This window comes from Chelmon rostratus, chromosome 15 (genome assembly GCF_017976325.1).
Source record: "Chelmon rostratus isolate fCheRos1 chromosome 15, fCheRos1.pri, whole genome shotgun sequence".
NCBI classification, from domain to species: domain Eukaryota; kingdom Metazoa; phylum Chordata; class Actinopteri; order Chaetodontiformes; family Chaetodontidae; genus Chelmon; species Chelmon rostratus.
Window position 1 is genome coordinate 15,012,518 of NC_055672.1, and position 16,353 is coordinate 15,028,870.

General features: G+C 42.3%; 1 protein-coding gene across 1 annotated transcript in view; it reads left to right on the forward strand.

Annotated features, from left to right (window-relative positions):
- Nucleotides 1-16,353, forward strand: part of ttll5 (tubulin tyrosine ligase-like family, member 5) — a 45,931-nt gene that overhangs the window by 18,728 nt on the left and 10,850 nt on the right. The window contains exons 17-28 of the mRNA XM_041953479.1: nucleotides 24-115; nucleotides 685-747; nucleotides 1,382-1,530; nucleotides 1,812-2,067; nucleotides 3,069-3,186; nucleotides 4,188-4,334; nucleotides 4,445-4,536; nucleotides 4,676-4,809; nucleotides 5,080-5,661; nucleotides 5,746-5,933; nucleotides 7,710-7,849; nucleotides 15,883-16,081. Coding sequence (XP_041809413.1) covers nucleotides 24-115; nucleotides 685-747; nucleotides 1,382-1,530; nucleotides 1,812-2,067; nucleotides 3,069-3,186; nucleotides 4,188-4,334; nucleotides 4,445-4,536; nucleotides 4,676-4,809; nucleotides 5,080-5,661; nucleotides 5,746-5,933; nucleotides 7,710-7,849; nucleotides 15,883-16,081 — 2,160 coding nt within the window. The remainder of the gene's footprint in view (nucleotides 1-23; nucleotides 116-684; nucleotides 748-1,381; nucleotides 1,531-1,811; nucleotides 2,068-3,068; nucleotides 3,187-4,187; nucleotides 4,335-4,444; nucleotides 4,537-4,675; nucleotides 4,810-5,079; nucleotides 5,662-5,745; nucleotides 5,934-7,709; nucleotides 7,850-15,882; nucleotides 16,082-16,353) is intronic.

Genomic DNA, 16,353 nt, shown 5'->3' on the forward strand with positions numbered 1-16,353 from the left:
ATTTTTTTCTTTCACTAACATAGATCAAAGTGTTGAGGAGGATAAAGGAGGAGCATGAAAGACGAGGAGGCTTCATTCGGATCTTTCCCACGGCAGAAACATGGGACCTCTATGGGTAAGCTAGGCCAGGAGGAAACAGACAGATCACTTGTAATCCCCAAGGGGTGTTTATCTATAATGTTAGTCATTATTCATACTGTCTTCAAATGAGACATTCAGGCTACATTAAAGCAATTGGTGCCAAAAGCCAGACCATACGACTCCTTTTTGTCGAATTGAACTGCCAGACTAAGGTGTAGCTACAGAGTCATTATTTGTTGATCTCTGTGTGTTATGTTCCAAGGAAGGCTTATATCCCACAGCGACTTTATGTTGAAGTTTCATTGAAGCCCCTATGAGAGAGGAAATCCGTTTTTGTGCTTACAATTCATATTCCTATATGAGGATTTATTGCTTGATTAGATCCATGGCTCCCTTAGCTGTAGGGATTTTGTGGCATTTTTTATAAGCATATTATTGAGCGGCCGTGGAAATGATTGGTTTATTTAATAGCGGCTGCTTCCAGAGTAGCTATATCACAGAAGCCTCATTTTAACACATTGGCCGCAAATAATGAGGTCGAGACTCATTGGGGGCTCCTGCCTTTATGATTATTGTAATTTGCTTATTATCTTCTTCTCTCAGTGGATATCTGGAGTCCAAGACATCAATGAACTACATGCTGGCAAACAGACTTTTCCATGGAAGGTAAGCATTTCCATTGTGGTTGAGCTTGGGGAATAAATCTCTCCATCAGTTTGTGGAAACGGTTAGATTCTCACGTGGCGTTTGTTTGGTCTTTTGATTGGATAGGTGAGAGGAACAGCTGAAAAAGATGTTGCAATGTCAACTTTTCCAGCACACGTGCAATGTCTGTGTGGCAGGAGTGAAAAGACGGTTAAAGATGAACTGTGCCTGTTTGTTGAACCACATTTTTGTTATTGTAATACAACGTGCATTTATGTTATTTGAATCAGTACGAGCTTTCAAGTTTTAACCACAGTTTTGACTATTGCACAATATTGTCTGGAGATTTGGCCCCCAACTAAGCCCATCTATGATTTTTCCATATTCGTAAGGTAGCCAGATTAGGGGAACGGTTGTTGCTGCAAGACCTCTGTTGCTGTTATTGTTTGCCATTCATCCTCTCTTCTTTGGACCGTCACTGTCTCTCATGTCAACGTCTGGACATGCTCCTCCACCACACTAATCTTTCTCAGAACTGGCTTCAGTTGGAGACAAAATTTATAACTATTGCTTTGTAATTGTTGATGATACACATATAAATCACGATGGTTGTTGTTATTACGCTTGTGTTGACATGTCTTGTTCTGTCTCTTAGGAATGTGAACGGGAATGTGCAGCTGCAGGTGGACGCCGTCCACAGCTGTCACTTGGTCCAGTATGAGAGGAAGCTGCTGTCTCTGGAGGCACGTAAGAGGAGACAGCGCCACCTGACTCATCGCTCTGCTGCAGGGAGGAAGAAATCGGGTATGCCTGATGTGTTCTGCCTCAATTCAGGAAACAGCTTTTTTTTCCCCTAAAACTGAGGAGAGTGTAGCTAAGTGGGACAACATCACACACTAATGCACTTTTGTTTCCAATAAATAACTCCCCTGTGTCACGGTAAGGTTGGCCAAATATGACTCTGAATGAGTTCATTTCATTGCAGCAACAATAAAAACCCTATTTCGAGTGTATGTGTGTATTTTATCCAAAATGCCAGTGATGCAACTGACATTTGTCTTTCGTTGCAATGCTGCATACCTCAGGGAAGGAATCCAAGGCCTCCCCGACTGCGAGCAGCAGTCAGGAAGGAGAGGAGTGCGCTCAGGAGGAAAGAGAGGAGGCGAAGCAAGTTCTCGAGCCAGTCTCACACAGTGCTTTGGTAGCAGAGCTAAGAAAACAAGTGGCCACACCACTGGAGCGCTGCCACGGCGAGGCTCTGTCCAGCTCAGAGGCAGCCATGCACAATGCCAAGCCCAGAGTCGACCTGCTCAACATCCTTCAGCAGGGGTGGGACCTCAGGTCAGTCTGTAGTCTGGGCTGCTGCTCATGCTGGCTGCTGCTCTCATCTTCCTCGCTCACTGTATTTTCTTGTGCCTCACTGTGTTCCCCTCCCTCCATATTTATCACAGAAAAATATGAATGCACCTACAAAAGGAGATGAGAAGAAATTGAGGCCCCTCTTTACATAGGTTATGTTTTGATCACTTTTCAAGCATTGCTCTTGTGTACCAATATCACAGCATGGAAACCAGGGGTCAAAATACATGACTCGGTTAGTTCTGTGCAGATGAATGCTTTAATTCTAGCTGAGTGAGCAGTGAAGGAAGTTGTGGAGAGATAATATGAACATTAACATGGACATGATGCTTTCCAAGTTGGATGAGTACAAAACATCTTCGCTTGTCCTACGTGTTTTAATTTAAATAAAGATGCTATATACTTTATACTGTCAAACACATACAACGGGCTGTACATGCTACTATGCAGCGGGCTGTGCAACAAAGACTGTCGTCTGATGTTGATTTTAAAAGTGTGGCTGAAATTACAATTTGAGGAGGAATTACAATAACAAGTCTGACTTTGTAGAAATTCCTCAGTGCTTGTCAGGACCGTGTGTGAAGCAGGGAAATTATAGTACAGCATATCACTGTTTGTGCTTGACAGCTTTTTCCAAAACATTTTAGTACTCTTTCCAAGTTCACCTGGGCCACGAAGACAGTTTATCATTTTGATAGCAGTCCAGGACAAGATGCACTGTGTTTCAACAACTTTTGGCTGAAAGTGATGCATACCTGTTATTGCTTTCTCTCTTTTCCTGGATGATATGTCAGCAAATGGAATTAGGATAATGCTTGTTCTATCTGTTGTAACAGATGTATCACACATTCCAGTGCTACTAAATAGTCTTTACTGCCAGCTTCAAGCCAACTAGCAGAGGACCAGTGGATAATGTGTATTATCACTTGCTTTTCCATTGCTTTACCTGTGCAGTTCTTGATTATCTCCCCCTCTCTCTCCAGTAAAGTGCAGGCCCGGATGGCCTTTTCCTCATACCTGCAGCGAGTCCAGCAAAGACTATTGGCAGAGAGCAGGGCCAACACTGTCCCAGCTTGGCCAGACAAGAACAACGATCAAATGGTACAGTGATTGCCATTTTTGAATCTCCTTTTTCCAATAAATGGACATGGGTGGAATACCTTGGCATTGTTTCCCTTGTATGTACAACCCCAATAGCAAAAAAGTTGGGATGCTGTGTAAAACATAAATAAAACAGAATGTGATAATTTGCTAGTCCTTTTTGATATATATGTAACTAAAAACAGACACATAGACAATATATTAATGTTTTACCTCATCAACCTAATTGATTTTTATGCATAATTGCTTTTCCTGAATATGATTCAGCAACACATTTTAAACAAGTTGGGACAGGAGCAACGAAAGACTGGGAAAGTTGTGGAAAGCTCCAAAAACACCTGTTTGGAACATTCCACAGGTAAACAGGTTGATTGTTAACAGGTGATAGTATCATGATTGGGTATGAAAGGAGCATCCTCGAAAGGCTCAGTCACTCACAAGCAAGGATGGAGCGAGGTTCACCACTTTGTGAACACATGATTGTAGAAAGGATGTTATTGCATGGGTTCAGGAACACTTCATAAAACACAGTTTGTTTGCAAATGATTGCAATCAATTTTTATTTATGTTTAACACAACCTCCCAACTTTTTTTGGAATCAGGGTCGTAGGTACTGTATATATAGATATGTATATGCCAGATTTCCTGATATAATTTTCCCCTTACTTTTATGTACACTGGCTGCTGAAATGTGTATGATTCATTTGTGGCCACATAGAAGGAAAACATTGTCTCTGTAAAAGTTGATTGGATTGGAAAGTCTGCATTGTAATGGCATACATCATAATCATCATCAGTGCCCTCAAACCTTTTTGGAAAATCACTGTGAACTCATGAGGTCGATCTCTAAGCCATTGAATTCAGTGGTCTCAGTGCTTTAAATGGCGTTGAACTCTGAAAGGGGAGAACACACAGGCAGTTTGACTAAGCCCAGCACAATGAATCAGTGATTCACGGCAGCGATAATAAAGATTTCTCATAAATGTCGTTCGACTGCATAGGAGCTGGTGATTCGCTTCCTGAGACGAGCAGCCAGTAACCTTCAACAAGACATAAAGGTGGTCTTGCCCAGTCGCCAGCTTCCACTCCAAGACCGCAGACGCATCCTGTCCCACCAGCTAGGGGAGTTTATCCACTGTTACAACAAGGTATTCCCAGACTTTGGCTGTACCACAGAATCACAACTTCAAGACATGATGCAAAGACGGGAAACTTGTGTATTTTGAGTGTGACTGCTGTCTTACTCTTTCCTATCTAGGAAACAGAACATATGTTGAAAAAACAGGAGAATAGCAAAGAGGAGCATTGTGTTAACTTCAGTGTGTTTCAGGAGTACATCACTGCAGCAAGGTTAGTGAACTGGCAAGCCCACCTACCATTTTTCAGCACTTGGCTCTTTACTGATCCAGTTATATATGCTACTGTTTGAAGTGCGATCTCAATCTAATATACACATTTATCTTCTGCCTTTTTTCCTTTTTTTCAACAGTGAAAATGATCTGGAGGAAGTACTGACATTCTACACACAGAAAAATAAATCAGCCACCGTCTTCCTAGGAACAAAAGTCAGGAGTGTTCAGAGAGACCTTCATGATGCCTCAGGCGACTGTGAGAATTCCAAAAGTAAGTTCCTGCTGTGCCCCCCCCCCCCGTATTCAAGTTACAGTAGATCTGGTTTATGTTTCATATTTTATCATACAAGCACAGTAAACAGGGATTGTTTAGACTTGTAAACCCCCAAAAAGTAGAGGGAAAAAGATTCAGTCATCCGGGGTGAAGAAGGGGTCAGCTTCAAACGTTTAGCACTCATTGGGGGAAAACAAATGTGTGTCAGAGCCGAGGAATGGCTAACTGAAGATAAAGGAGCTCTGGCTTCTTTCCTCCTTTGAACAGCTCTGCCTGTGGCCAAAAAGGATTCCAGCGCCTCGGAGTCCTCGCTCTCCACAGGGAAAATCAGCAGTGACCCAGACATCAAGGCCGCTGAGAGTCAGCCTTCTGTCCATGCTTTGTCTGAAGACCAACAGGCAGTGGTTAGAACTGGTAAAACTCAGCCAGAGGTCCAGGCCTCCCAGCACTGCTCCAGCTTTCCTGTGACTTTAGACTGCACACATATTCACCTGCAGCACTGCTCTCCCGCCCCGATGTCCCTGCCTCTCCATTGCCCGCCACCGCCACCACCTCCTCAGCCACCGTCCTATGCGCAGTCCTTGGCAAAGTCTCACTTCTGCCATTCTGAGACTCTTTCTGACCCTCCTGCGTACACCTCTGCCGTCGTGGTCACGCAGCCCCCGAGAGCAACGTGGGCAGCTGTTTCCACTGGCTCTAACACAGTCTCTACTGGGAAACCAACCCAAGTGCTCAGGAGGATTCAGTCCTTTACCTCATCGACATCCAGCTCTGGAACAGCCTCTTCCATCCCAAATGCCACGCACATCTATAGCCAGATGCTCTCTAGACCCACCTCTGCAGGCCAAGGTAATCTCACTGTTCTACATGTCGTTGTTTATCAAGTTCACTCAAGTGTTCTAACGTTTTCTCTTTTGTTATTATGTATGTCAGTGATCAGGAGGAGCAGCTCCAGTAAGCTGAAGTCAAACTCAATGGGCACATTCAAGGAGTTAAACTCCTTGTCTGCCCAAGCCCAGTCTAACCAGCAGGCCTTCATCTCAGCCCTGCAAAAGCTGGCTGACAAGCAGGTTGCTCGCCACTATGCCAGCTCCAGTCACATCAACCTGCTGACACAACACGTGAGTTCATTATGTTTTTCACTGAGCCGACAGCTGCTCCCACCTGGAGCAGCAAGTTTCACTGTGCTCGAAGGAGAAGCTTTGTTGAGTTATTAAGCAACTGTAAACTGATCTGTGCAATGTTTCATGTAAGGAAGAAGAATCTGGCCCCTCTGCAGTAGTCTCTCGCTGTGAGGTCTCTGATATTTCTCTTTGTTGATGTGTAAACCTGGCTCGGACCCCATGCTGATTGGCGGCATCTTGCTGCTCATTCATTCAGCAGACCCGTTGGAGCCGGAGGGTCTGCTGCCTTGCACCGTGCACCTTCCTCCTTCTGCCCTCAGCTCGCCTGCAGTCTGTGGGCTGGGGTTGGTGTGGGGGTGGGTCTGGAACTGGGGTTTGAAGCTGGCTGGCCTAAACAGTGGTGAGCCGCATCAAGCCTCAGCTCTGTGTGAGGTCTCATTATCAGATGCACCATGGGGGAGTGATTTCTGTTGATACTTAACAAGCAGCCACTTTTTTGTGGTAATTGATGCTTATAAATGGAGGAATGTGGCAAATTGGTACTGAGCAGGGGAGCGGCAGCTCCGCTGGCTCCATCACCAACTTCTCCTATATTCCCCACAGGTTTGTCATTCTGCGTGGGGAGCCCGTCAACCTTTCCTCCCTCCCCCTACTCCTCCTCTACCTCACTGGATTTTTTTCTGTCAAAGTTTTTTTTTTTTTTTTTTGTGATGGCACCAGACCACACAGACTGCAGATTGTGACTATACATTATTCTGTCTATCTGAAAGGTGTTTGCTGTATACCCTTTGAATAGTTAATCCTGGGCTTGGCAGCAGAGTAAAATAGTCCAGTGTTTTGCACTTAAAGGCTCAGAGTAAATTTTGCGTGTGTGTTATTTTTCCAGATCTGAAGTCATTAAATCACTCGCTGAGCTAAATGGAGAACTTTGTATACATGAACAACACCCTGTTGCACTAGTTGACCTCTAAGGTTTAAGTAATTACTTACTCTCAGGCGAGGCCACATGTATACAAATACAGAACCTCAAATTGAGTTAAGCTTGGCATGGTCACAATAAAGTGAATATACTTCTGCACTGCATTGCACAGATATGATGGTGAATACTTTTGTGAATACAAAATGTTGATCTCTTGACACAATCAATGACACTTCATCCAAAAGCCCAGCAATGCTGGCACTCACATGTGTGTTGTCTTTCCTCAGATTAGATCAGTTTGTATGAATATAAGCAGTAAACCTGAATAACTGACTTAGAGCTGTGTAAAACCATGCTGACACATTTTTCACGCTGTACAAGGCTTGGCAGCATTACAATTTTCCCATTGGACATTTAGTGCACAGGAGGAAATAAAGTAAATAAAATGCCACAGCAGTATAAGTAATTCTCCCATTAGATTTCACTGAACAGAATTTCCAGGGCAGTGCAGAGCAGGACTGAGGTGCAGTTGCTACAGTAGTCCTGATGTGGTTGTAAACAGATTTGAGCTGTCCAGTCATGATAGCTGATTCTGCTAGAGATGGAGGAGAAGGGGGGAGGGGACCACCTGGATTTATTGCTGAGTGGAGACTAGCTCTGCCATGTGCTGTGTGTACATTTCACATAGCCCCCAGATACATGAGAATGAGGTGGTCGATGTAGGGAGGAACAGAAGTGCTTATTCATTGCTTAAGACGTTGGGATGACTAGTATTGAGATGATGTGTTGCTGAAGTGACTTAACTATTGAGTTTGAGTTGAATCATCTGTTGAAGTTTTCTCCTCTGCCCACAGTTGACCGACATGAACCTGGCCAACAGAATGCTGAGTAGAGAGAGCCTTACACTGAACCCGAAGGTACGGCATAACGCTGCTATGACCCAAGGGCCAGTGAAAGCTGTCCACTCTGGGACGGATCTATGTAGCAGCACAAGGTGAGTCCAAAGACATGCCGCATATGCAGGGAATATTTTGATCTGATCCAAACAAAACTATAATACATAAGTGTGGGTGAAAATGCCATTTCAAAAAACCCTTTTCTGCAGTTGTCATCAAGGATTGGTACTGGTGCTGATGCTGCCTTTATCAAGCCGACTGGGTGTTGAACATGATGTGACTGATCCTCACTGAATAGTTTCTTCCTCAAAAAGTAGTCTGCACTATCATTTACACATTTATTCATTCATTCATTTTTATTGCGCTAAACCCCAGTGAATCACTGTCATATTTCTGCAACAAGTAAACGAGTAAAATCTGCTAAAGTCTCCATCTTATCTAACTTACAGACATGAACACATCTTGTCCTGCACCTTGTTGAATGAGCCACCAAACAAACAAAACTGTACTGCTAACATCAGTTTGCAGGCTAAATAGCTAATTAGCTGCTCAGCCACTGCACGTTAAAAAGCATGTAAACTTTGGTCCAGTTAGGTGTTGGCGTGCTCCTTACTCTTCAATTCCACTGCTAACAGCACACTGTCTGCGTATGGCTTGTTAGCAACAAAACAAGTCTGTTTACTTTGTTTCTTGTTCCCTGGCTGGGGCTCAGCCTTCCAGCTGCTGTCAATCAAACACAGACACTGACATGTCCCTGATATTGATATTTCCCCTAAGACCTTTTTTCTTTTCTTTAATAATAAAAGCTATGACGAACACATTTAAAAACACTGATACTATTTTTGACTACAAAAGGATGACTGAATGTGATGTCAGTTGGACTTAAATATATTTTTATTCAGTGGAAACTGTTACAGTTCTTTCCCTATTACTCCACACCTCTGCCCCCTTGTAAGTGCTCCAGTGCTCCTTTTAGTCAAATTTCACCATTGTGCTCACGTGTACTATTTATTCGCCCTTCCCAGAGGCAGTAGAGACGGAGTAGTGCGTTGCAGTCTCAGTGGGGTTAACTGCCAAGGTAAACAGCATATCTCTCCTCTGAGAGCCTTGAATTTGAGATGCTGTGCTGATGTACCTTGACACAGACTTTGTAGTTAGTATTCACAGCCGGTCTTGTTTTTCGCAACCCGTCATAAAGCCTAAAGAGTTAAGATACTGCAGTCGAATGCTTAACTTTCGGGAAGCTGCTTTTTTCATTCTTGAGATTGATGTGTTTGTGCACGTATAAAGCATTATTCACTTTAACCAAATTAATGTCCTGAGGATTTCTGTGTAATCAACTTTACACAAGTCTTTACTGTAGACACTTAGATTGTGGTAGCCTATTTGGTCACACTCAATAGAATCTAAGGGCTTTTTTAATGGTCTCTCATGACTTTTTAGATTGAAGATTGTTAGTCTTTGGAAAAGGATTGCGGAGTGCCAGCAGTCCTCTGGGCAGGCTAGTTGTCTGGAAATAGGCATTTTGTTCCCTTTCTAATTGTGCTTTGTGGAGGTAACTAACAGTGGAATTGGCTGCTGAGTGCTGGGAGTGTGTGAAGCATGCTGGCAGCTTAAAACATTGCGTTGGAGGAGTGTAGGCGGTGGTGAGGGGGCAATGTCAACACCCACATAGTCTGTCTGCTCCAGGCTCTCGCCTCTGCAACCATTGAAATCCCCCCTTCCTCCCCCCATACCTCACCCCTCTCACATTGCTCTGAGAAGAGACAGAAGGAAACAGAAGTACAGAGTATGATCACACGGCCATGCTCAATGCTACCAGGCCAGTATAACAAACCTGTTGAAGGTGTAATTCATTGAGGAAAAAACATCTATGACCACTCCTCTTTTATTTTTGCCTTGATATGTGAGTGACAATGTCGCAGACAGCTTAGCCTTGATCTTGGACTTTGTTTTTCCAGTCCAGCCCTTCCTCATGTATCGAGCTGTCAGGGAATTCCAGGAATGTCTGGCTTTTTCTCTTTTTAAAAAGGTTTTTATTTCCACAAACCAAGAAGAGAGATTTAGTAGAATTTATAATTTTACAGAAAGCCTCATGTAGCTTTTATATATGACACCAAGGAAGAAGAAGTCAACTTTTGAACTCCCATTCAAGTTTAGAGCTCTAGTGCTTTGATGGATCATACATTTCTTCCCTGATTTTAGTGATTCCCTGTATATATTTTTGCCTTTCCATATCTTCTGTAGGGATTTAATTCATCCCAAAAAAGTACAGCTTCACATTTCAACTTCAAAGACAGAGGGATATACAGTGGCCTTTGTTAGAAAGCTTATTCCAAATCTCTCCAGAAAATACATAGCTCCCTTTATCTTCCCATTTGTCACTGGCGTGCAGTACAAAAAGCTCTCTTGTACACCAGTACTCCCAGCCCTTTGGTTTGGCGGTCACCCCTTATTGCAGTGAAATGTCTTTAATAAGATATTAGGATAAATTGCCTTGATTTCACCTTAGCGCTGTTTCTTATAACACAGAATTTCCTGAATCCCCCCCCCTTCCTCCCCCATACACTCCGGCTGATGGTTTGTGCCAAACATACTGAAACTGTTAAGCACACTGGCTCTTTAAGCAACCACAGGGGTGAAGTATGATGGGTTTCAAAGAGTAGCACAGCTCTTTGAAGTGCCGCTGCCAGGATCTACCAGGTATGCTGCATCAGCACTCTGAGAGCTGCTGCCTCACACCACTGCGTGTCTTCGTTCGCCCACGGTTAACGTGGGGGATCATTTCCTGTCTTGGACCTCCTGATACGTTTATGATGATTTCCATTCAGCGTACATCTGAAATGATGTGCGCAGTTTAAAACACTCAGACAACAGGCAGTCAGACCCTCAGACTACACTCAGCCTCAAAAACAACAACGGGTTTGTTGTGTTTGGTTGTTTTTCAGGCAGACAAGTTGACTAATTTGAAAATGTAATCATTTTGGTAACTTCACAAAGTAGCATCTTATTTTTAGCTGATTTATCTTAGTTTTGAGTAATTTGGTTTGCTTCTACAGTTGTGGTTTGAGTTTGTGATGGAGCTCCAAGTCTGTCTCGTATTAGTCATGTGAACACTCGTTAACGTGTCTCAGGCTGCGTTAGCACCCCGGCCACAAAAATTGCCTCCCCATTTTCTTCTCTCTGTACATACAAATGACCGGAAACTATTATCTCTGCAGTGTTACGGTCTCTTCATCTCGGCTAGAACTGAGAAATACCACAATCCTGTTTATGCAGGGTATTTTTAGATCTGTTCAATACTTTGGTAGATTGATGTTTGACTTGGTCGAATTTTGTAAGGACATACCATTCCAAAGGATTTTATGACAGGCCATTTGCTGAACCAACAACCTAGCTAATCAGAAAAACTCTGGTGAGAATGTAAAACTTCTGTGATGGGGGACAAGGTCGCCACAAAATTGGTTTGATGTCTCTCTTCCTTTGAATTTAAAAGAAACAAAGTTTTTATTCACATTGATTGCAGCCAGATGTTGTAATAGGAAAGAGAACCCTTAAGGTAAGAACGAGTAAAATTCCAGTGAGTGGATTTAGGTTATTCAGCAGATACACACACCTTTATGGCAGTATGCATCCCAAAGTGTGTAGTATTAGTTTGTAACATACCGTTGGTGACATTCAGGTTATCATAGATCGGGGCTGAGTTGCACCAGCCATTGATACGTTTTTCTAAAAAGGAACTTCTTCATAACAAGTTTTAAAATGATTTAAAGTGATTTACTAAATCAAGCTGCACCAATCTGAATCTGTAGTACAATACAGTCAAAAGCAATCAATGACCTAAATAGGAACTCACTGCTGTAACATGTAGCAACTGCTTGTTGCATAGTTTTATTTATATATGCATATATCTAGAGTTAACACATTTCAATTAAATGTAGAGTCTTTTCAGCTTACATCATTATTTAGCAGCATTTCAGTCACTCTCTGGTCAGTTGTGTTGGATTTATTCCATATTTGCTCTTTTACTCTTCAATCTAAACGGATCTTATCGGCAAGCTCGTTTTGTCGGTTGGTTCGGTCAGCTATGCAACAGATGCGCCTGGCAGTTAGGAGTGAAAATAGTATCAGCCAGTCTCTATGTACATTAATAACTAGTTTAATGATGTTGAATTCTCCACTCAGTAAACCCTTGTGTAACTAGGCTAAGAACTGACTCGTAGCTGGTGTAACCAGCTCTGGGCTCATGGCCAGTTACACAATATTAAGGTTGCTTATTTACTAAAATGTTTGTTACCATCCCTGTACTCACTTACCTCCATTGTGATTGACAGTGCACATATTTCTTATCAGCATTATTTCTTATGGAGCTCACTCATCTGTTGTAATTTTTCTTTCATTTAACATCATTCCATAATCCAGATATCAGTACATTCTGGGTTTTACTCTGCAAAGTTATCCAGATAACTCAGTAAAGCTGTTTCTTGGAACAGATCTCTGGTAGTTCCAGGTTCCTGTATTGCTCATCACTGCACTAACTAAAGCATCAGCATCCCTGTCTAGACTGCTCCCACACCAAATCCCTAGATACTAGTCATTTTTTGTATTCTAAGGACGGTTCTATTGAGTGTCATGTTGTTGCAATAAAACGAGGTAAACAAACAACTGAGTAATGGCTGGAAATACCCTCTCACGCTAGAGGCGGCTGATGTTTACACTGACCAGGCAGGGCTTCGAGATACTGTGGCATGATGTCATCTCAGACTGTCCATTTTCCCACATTCACGCTGAGTTAGATTGATGCCGCACATGTGCTCAGCTTGCACTGCTGTGTTGTTCTACAGTAAGTCATATCAGCATATTAAAGGACGGGGAGCACAGCAGGGAGTAAGCTGACACCAACGAGCAGAAGTCCGACAGGAAGGGAAGTCCCAGATAGTTGGAGCTCCACACATGTGCTGCACTCGTGATGAGAAACTCAGATGTAAAACTGTTCGTCTCTCTCAGTTCTTTCCCCCTATTTCATTGGTCACTGTGTTGTACTAAGAACTCTGTTTTTAAATTCACGGTGATCTGGAGCATTTTTTCTTGCGTGGTGTTGTGTTGACAAGCCCTGTCTGAAAAGATTTCTCCTTTGGGTCCTACTGCGACATTGTACTCATGGGAAGCATGCTCTTGACCGGAGAAACAGTCTGTTTTAGAGCATATGCTAATAAAATGGTAGCACTGAAGGTCCCTTTGGTCCAGTGTGCAAACAGCAGCCAAGCTAAAGGAAATGACTGCTGTAAACAAAGAACGAGCTCTTGTTTTGTCTCCTGGCGTTGTAGAATCTCTGGCCCTGCAAGGTTCACAGACAAGCCTTTGTTTCCAAAAGCTAAAAAAATTGAACTGGCCCGTGGTCACGCCAGTTGTTTTTGCAATATATATGTGCCATTATGTGAAGTGAGAAACGCATGGGCGGATAACATGTTCACAGGAGTTTAAGCTCCCTTGTGTCTTTGTTTGGCCACCCAGGACAGGATTTTTTTTTTCCACTTGAGCGACACAAGATTATTATCCCACAGTGTGTATTGTTGTTCAAGATTAATTGAATTCTAATTTTAGAGCTTATCATAGTTGGTTCTAAAAATATAGCAGCTATTGTGATTTTAAGTCTACAGTGTTTTCTTATATTCTAGACCAATGGACAAATGTTATTGCACATAATGGGAGGAATTTCCAAGAACTTTTTGTCCTTATGACCCCCGGGGATCCAATTTCTTCAGCTGTACTTGTATCTATCTATTTTTTTCTCTTTCGTATTTTTCCTTGCAGCTCCCAATTGTGCTCTTTATGGCATTATTTTTGGCTGAGGTGGTACGTATACAGCAGCACACCAGACTCCACATAGACTCAATTTAAGCGTGTCTGAAGGGGAGGCTGGTCACCTCATTGCTTTAGCAGGGGCCAAAAAGAAAAAAAAAAGAGGCTGAAACAGGCTTAGTTCTAATGACAGATAATCCAGTTACAAACTCGTGGAGCTCGTCAAAAGGTTTGCTTTCCAGGTTGTGGCTCTGTGATGTGGATGGAACGTGAAGCTCAGGGAGCACTGAGGCAAAGAGGAAAGGTTTTCAGTTCAGCCTGTGTTTGCCACAGGCGTGCCCTTTACTTTGACTCTGATTTGTACACTTTGACTTGAGGCTTATGTGAGCGCAGACTGGGACGCTGTAAGCTGTATTTTTTTACTTTTTCTGGCGGTGTTGAGGAGTCGATTAGGTACTGTGGCGACAACTCTGCCATGCCATGCCATAAAATAGCTGACAAGGAAAAGATGATAGCAGATACCATGTTTCACTATTGAGCCACTGAAGCTTGCACTATCTTGCAATGTTCCAGGTAATTATTGGCTATTAAGATGGGTAAATTAGTAGAAGTTTAATTTCAGAGTGGGATTTAAGGAGAGTAAATACAAATCTCACTGATATTTGACATCACTTACCAGGGGTGGGACCAAGTCATTGTTTGGCAAGTCACAAGTAAGTCTCAAGTCTTTGCACTCAAGTCCTGGGTCAAGTCCCAAGTCCTAAACAAGTCATAATATCTTATTCACCAAATGTACTGTGCACAAACACAGTGCACAAAAAATATTTAAATTATTAAAATGATTGATTTGTCATTCATAAGTAGTTTTTTTTTTTTTACTGAGTTCAATTTTTTGATTACCTGTGGACATTCATTTAGTTGATACTTTTTTAAGTTCAATTAAGTGCACCGCAGACAGAGTCCAGATCTACTTAAGCAACAGAGACAATGCAGACAATAACATTAGTTTTAAATAAATGTTAATTTAATTTCAGTATTTGTGTCTCATTTCTTATTATTATTAAATTCAATCAACTATTGAAAAACCAATATCAGTTGACCACAACACTTTTTGTCAAAGTACACAAATATCCGCTTGCACACTCTGTGTGTGCTAAAAAAATCTGGTGTTCGTGCACAGCCCTGACTTCAAATTGGGAAGCAAACAAATGAGCTTGGACCGAGCACTTTTCCAGCCAATCAGCAACAGTGGAACCAGTTTCACTCTGACCTCTGCTTCTACCAGCTGTTCTCCCTCTTCCACCACCTCACCCACAAGGAGCGGAGATACACCTTGATAGTAATAAAACGTAAATAACATTGGTGATATTACCTTGCCAACTTGGTGTACAAATATTTTACTTGCTACAGCATTCATTCATTTGGAATTACATGTCTTTGCGTGTGTAACGTTACTTATTGAGCCCAACTAACCCCCAGGCAGCAGACGCTCTTGGTTCCGCCATATTTTTCTTTTGGTCAGCTATTATTACAGTTATTAGTGTCCTTGCCTTGGCAATATATATCCAAGAATTTGGAGGGCGTTGCTAATGACAGAGCACTGAAGGGAGGGTCTATTTGTTTGACTATTGAGTTCAAATCTCAAGAATCGCTCACTCCACCTTTGAACTACCAGTAGATCAAGAGTAACAAAGAATGTTTTTGGGCTACATGTAGTTAGACTGTCACATCTCAGCTTCACACAAATTTAAAGGAATAGTTTAAACTTTTGGGAAAGCTTATTCGCTTTCTTTCCAAAAATTAGATGAAAACGTCTCAAAATTAAGCTACAGACAGCTACCAGTTAGCTTATCTTAAATACTGGAAACAAGAGGAAACAGCTTATGTGGCTCCGTCCAAAGGTAACAAAAATCTACCTACCAGAAGCCATGCTAGCTTTTTCCCTGTTTCCAGTCTTTATGCTCACTGAAGCTTACTAGCAGCTGGCGTTAGCTTCATATTAAACAGACAGATGTTCAAGTGGTATTAATTCTCTCATCTAACTCTCAGAAAGACAGCAAATGAGCATATTTCCCAAAATTCCCAGAAATTATTATGTAAAGAATGTTTTTTTTTCTCAGGGGGAGTTCTCCAACATTAGGGGAAACCTTCATAGGGATTCAGTTTCTCTTAGAGTGCAAATAAAAAAAACACTGAGCTGACAGATGTACACAGATGGTATAAGCTACAAATCAACACAGTTTGCATGGTTCAGAGGAGAAAGTATGCATGTGTTTTTGTTGATTGTAACTCTCCCTACTTTTCACTGACTTCATTTCTGATCTCCAAGCCACAGGCCACTGAAGGATGAGGAGGGTGTTTGGGACGGGCAGATGCAGAGCGCCTACAGCTTGGTGACTGGGGTGATCCCCCAGCAGCACTACCAGCCGACACAAGGAAGCTACCAGCTCCAGTTTGCTATCCAGAAACTGCAACAGCAAAGGCTTCAGTCTCGACAGTTTCTGGACCAGAGCCATTGCAGACATCAGGTATAGGAGAGATGTTGGTTTGTTTCCTCCCTTTATTTCATTATAAATATGATACCTTCATGACCACGTTCATTATTGTGAATCTCAGCTGTGTCATGTAACTGGGATTTGTTGTTGATGCTGTTTGAATTCCTCATGGTTTGTTCCTTTAAAACTCTCAGACCTTTTGTTCTGTTAGGATTTAGGAAAAGAGTTAAGAGAAATGTGTTATTCAGCCACTTTTGTGTTCGTCTGATGTCTTACTTTAACATCGACGCCACATGGATGAAAAC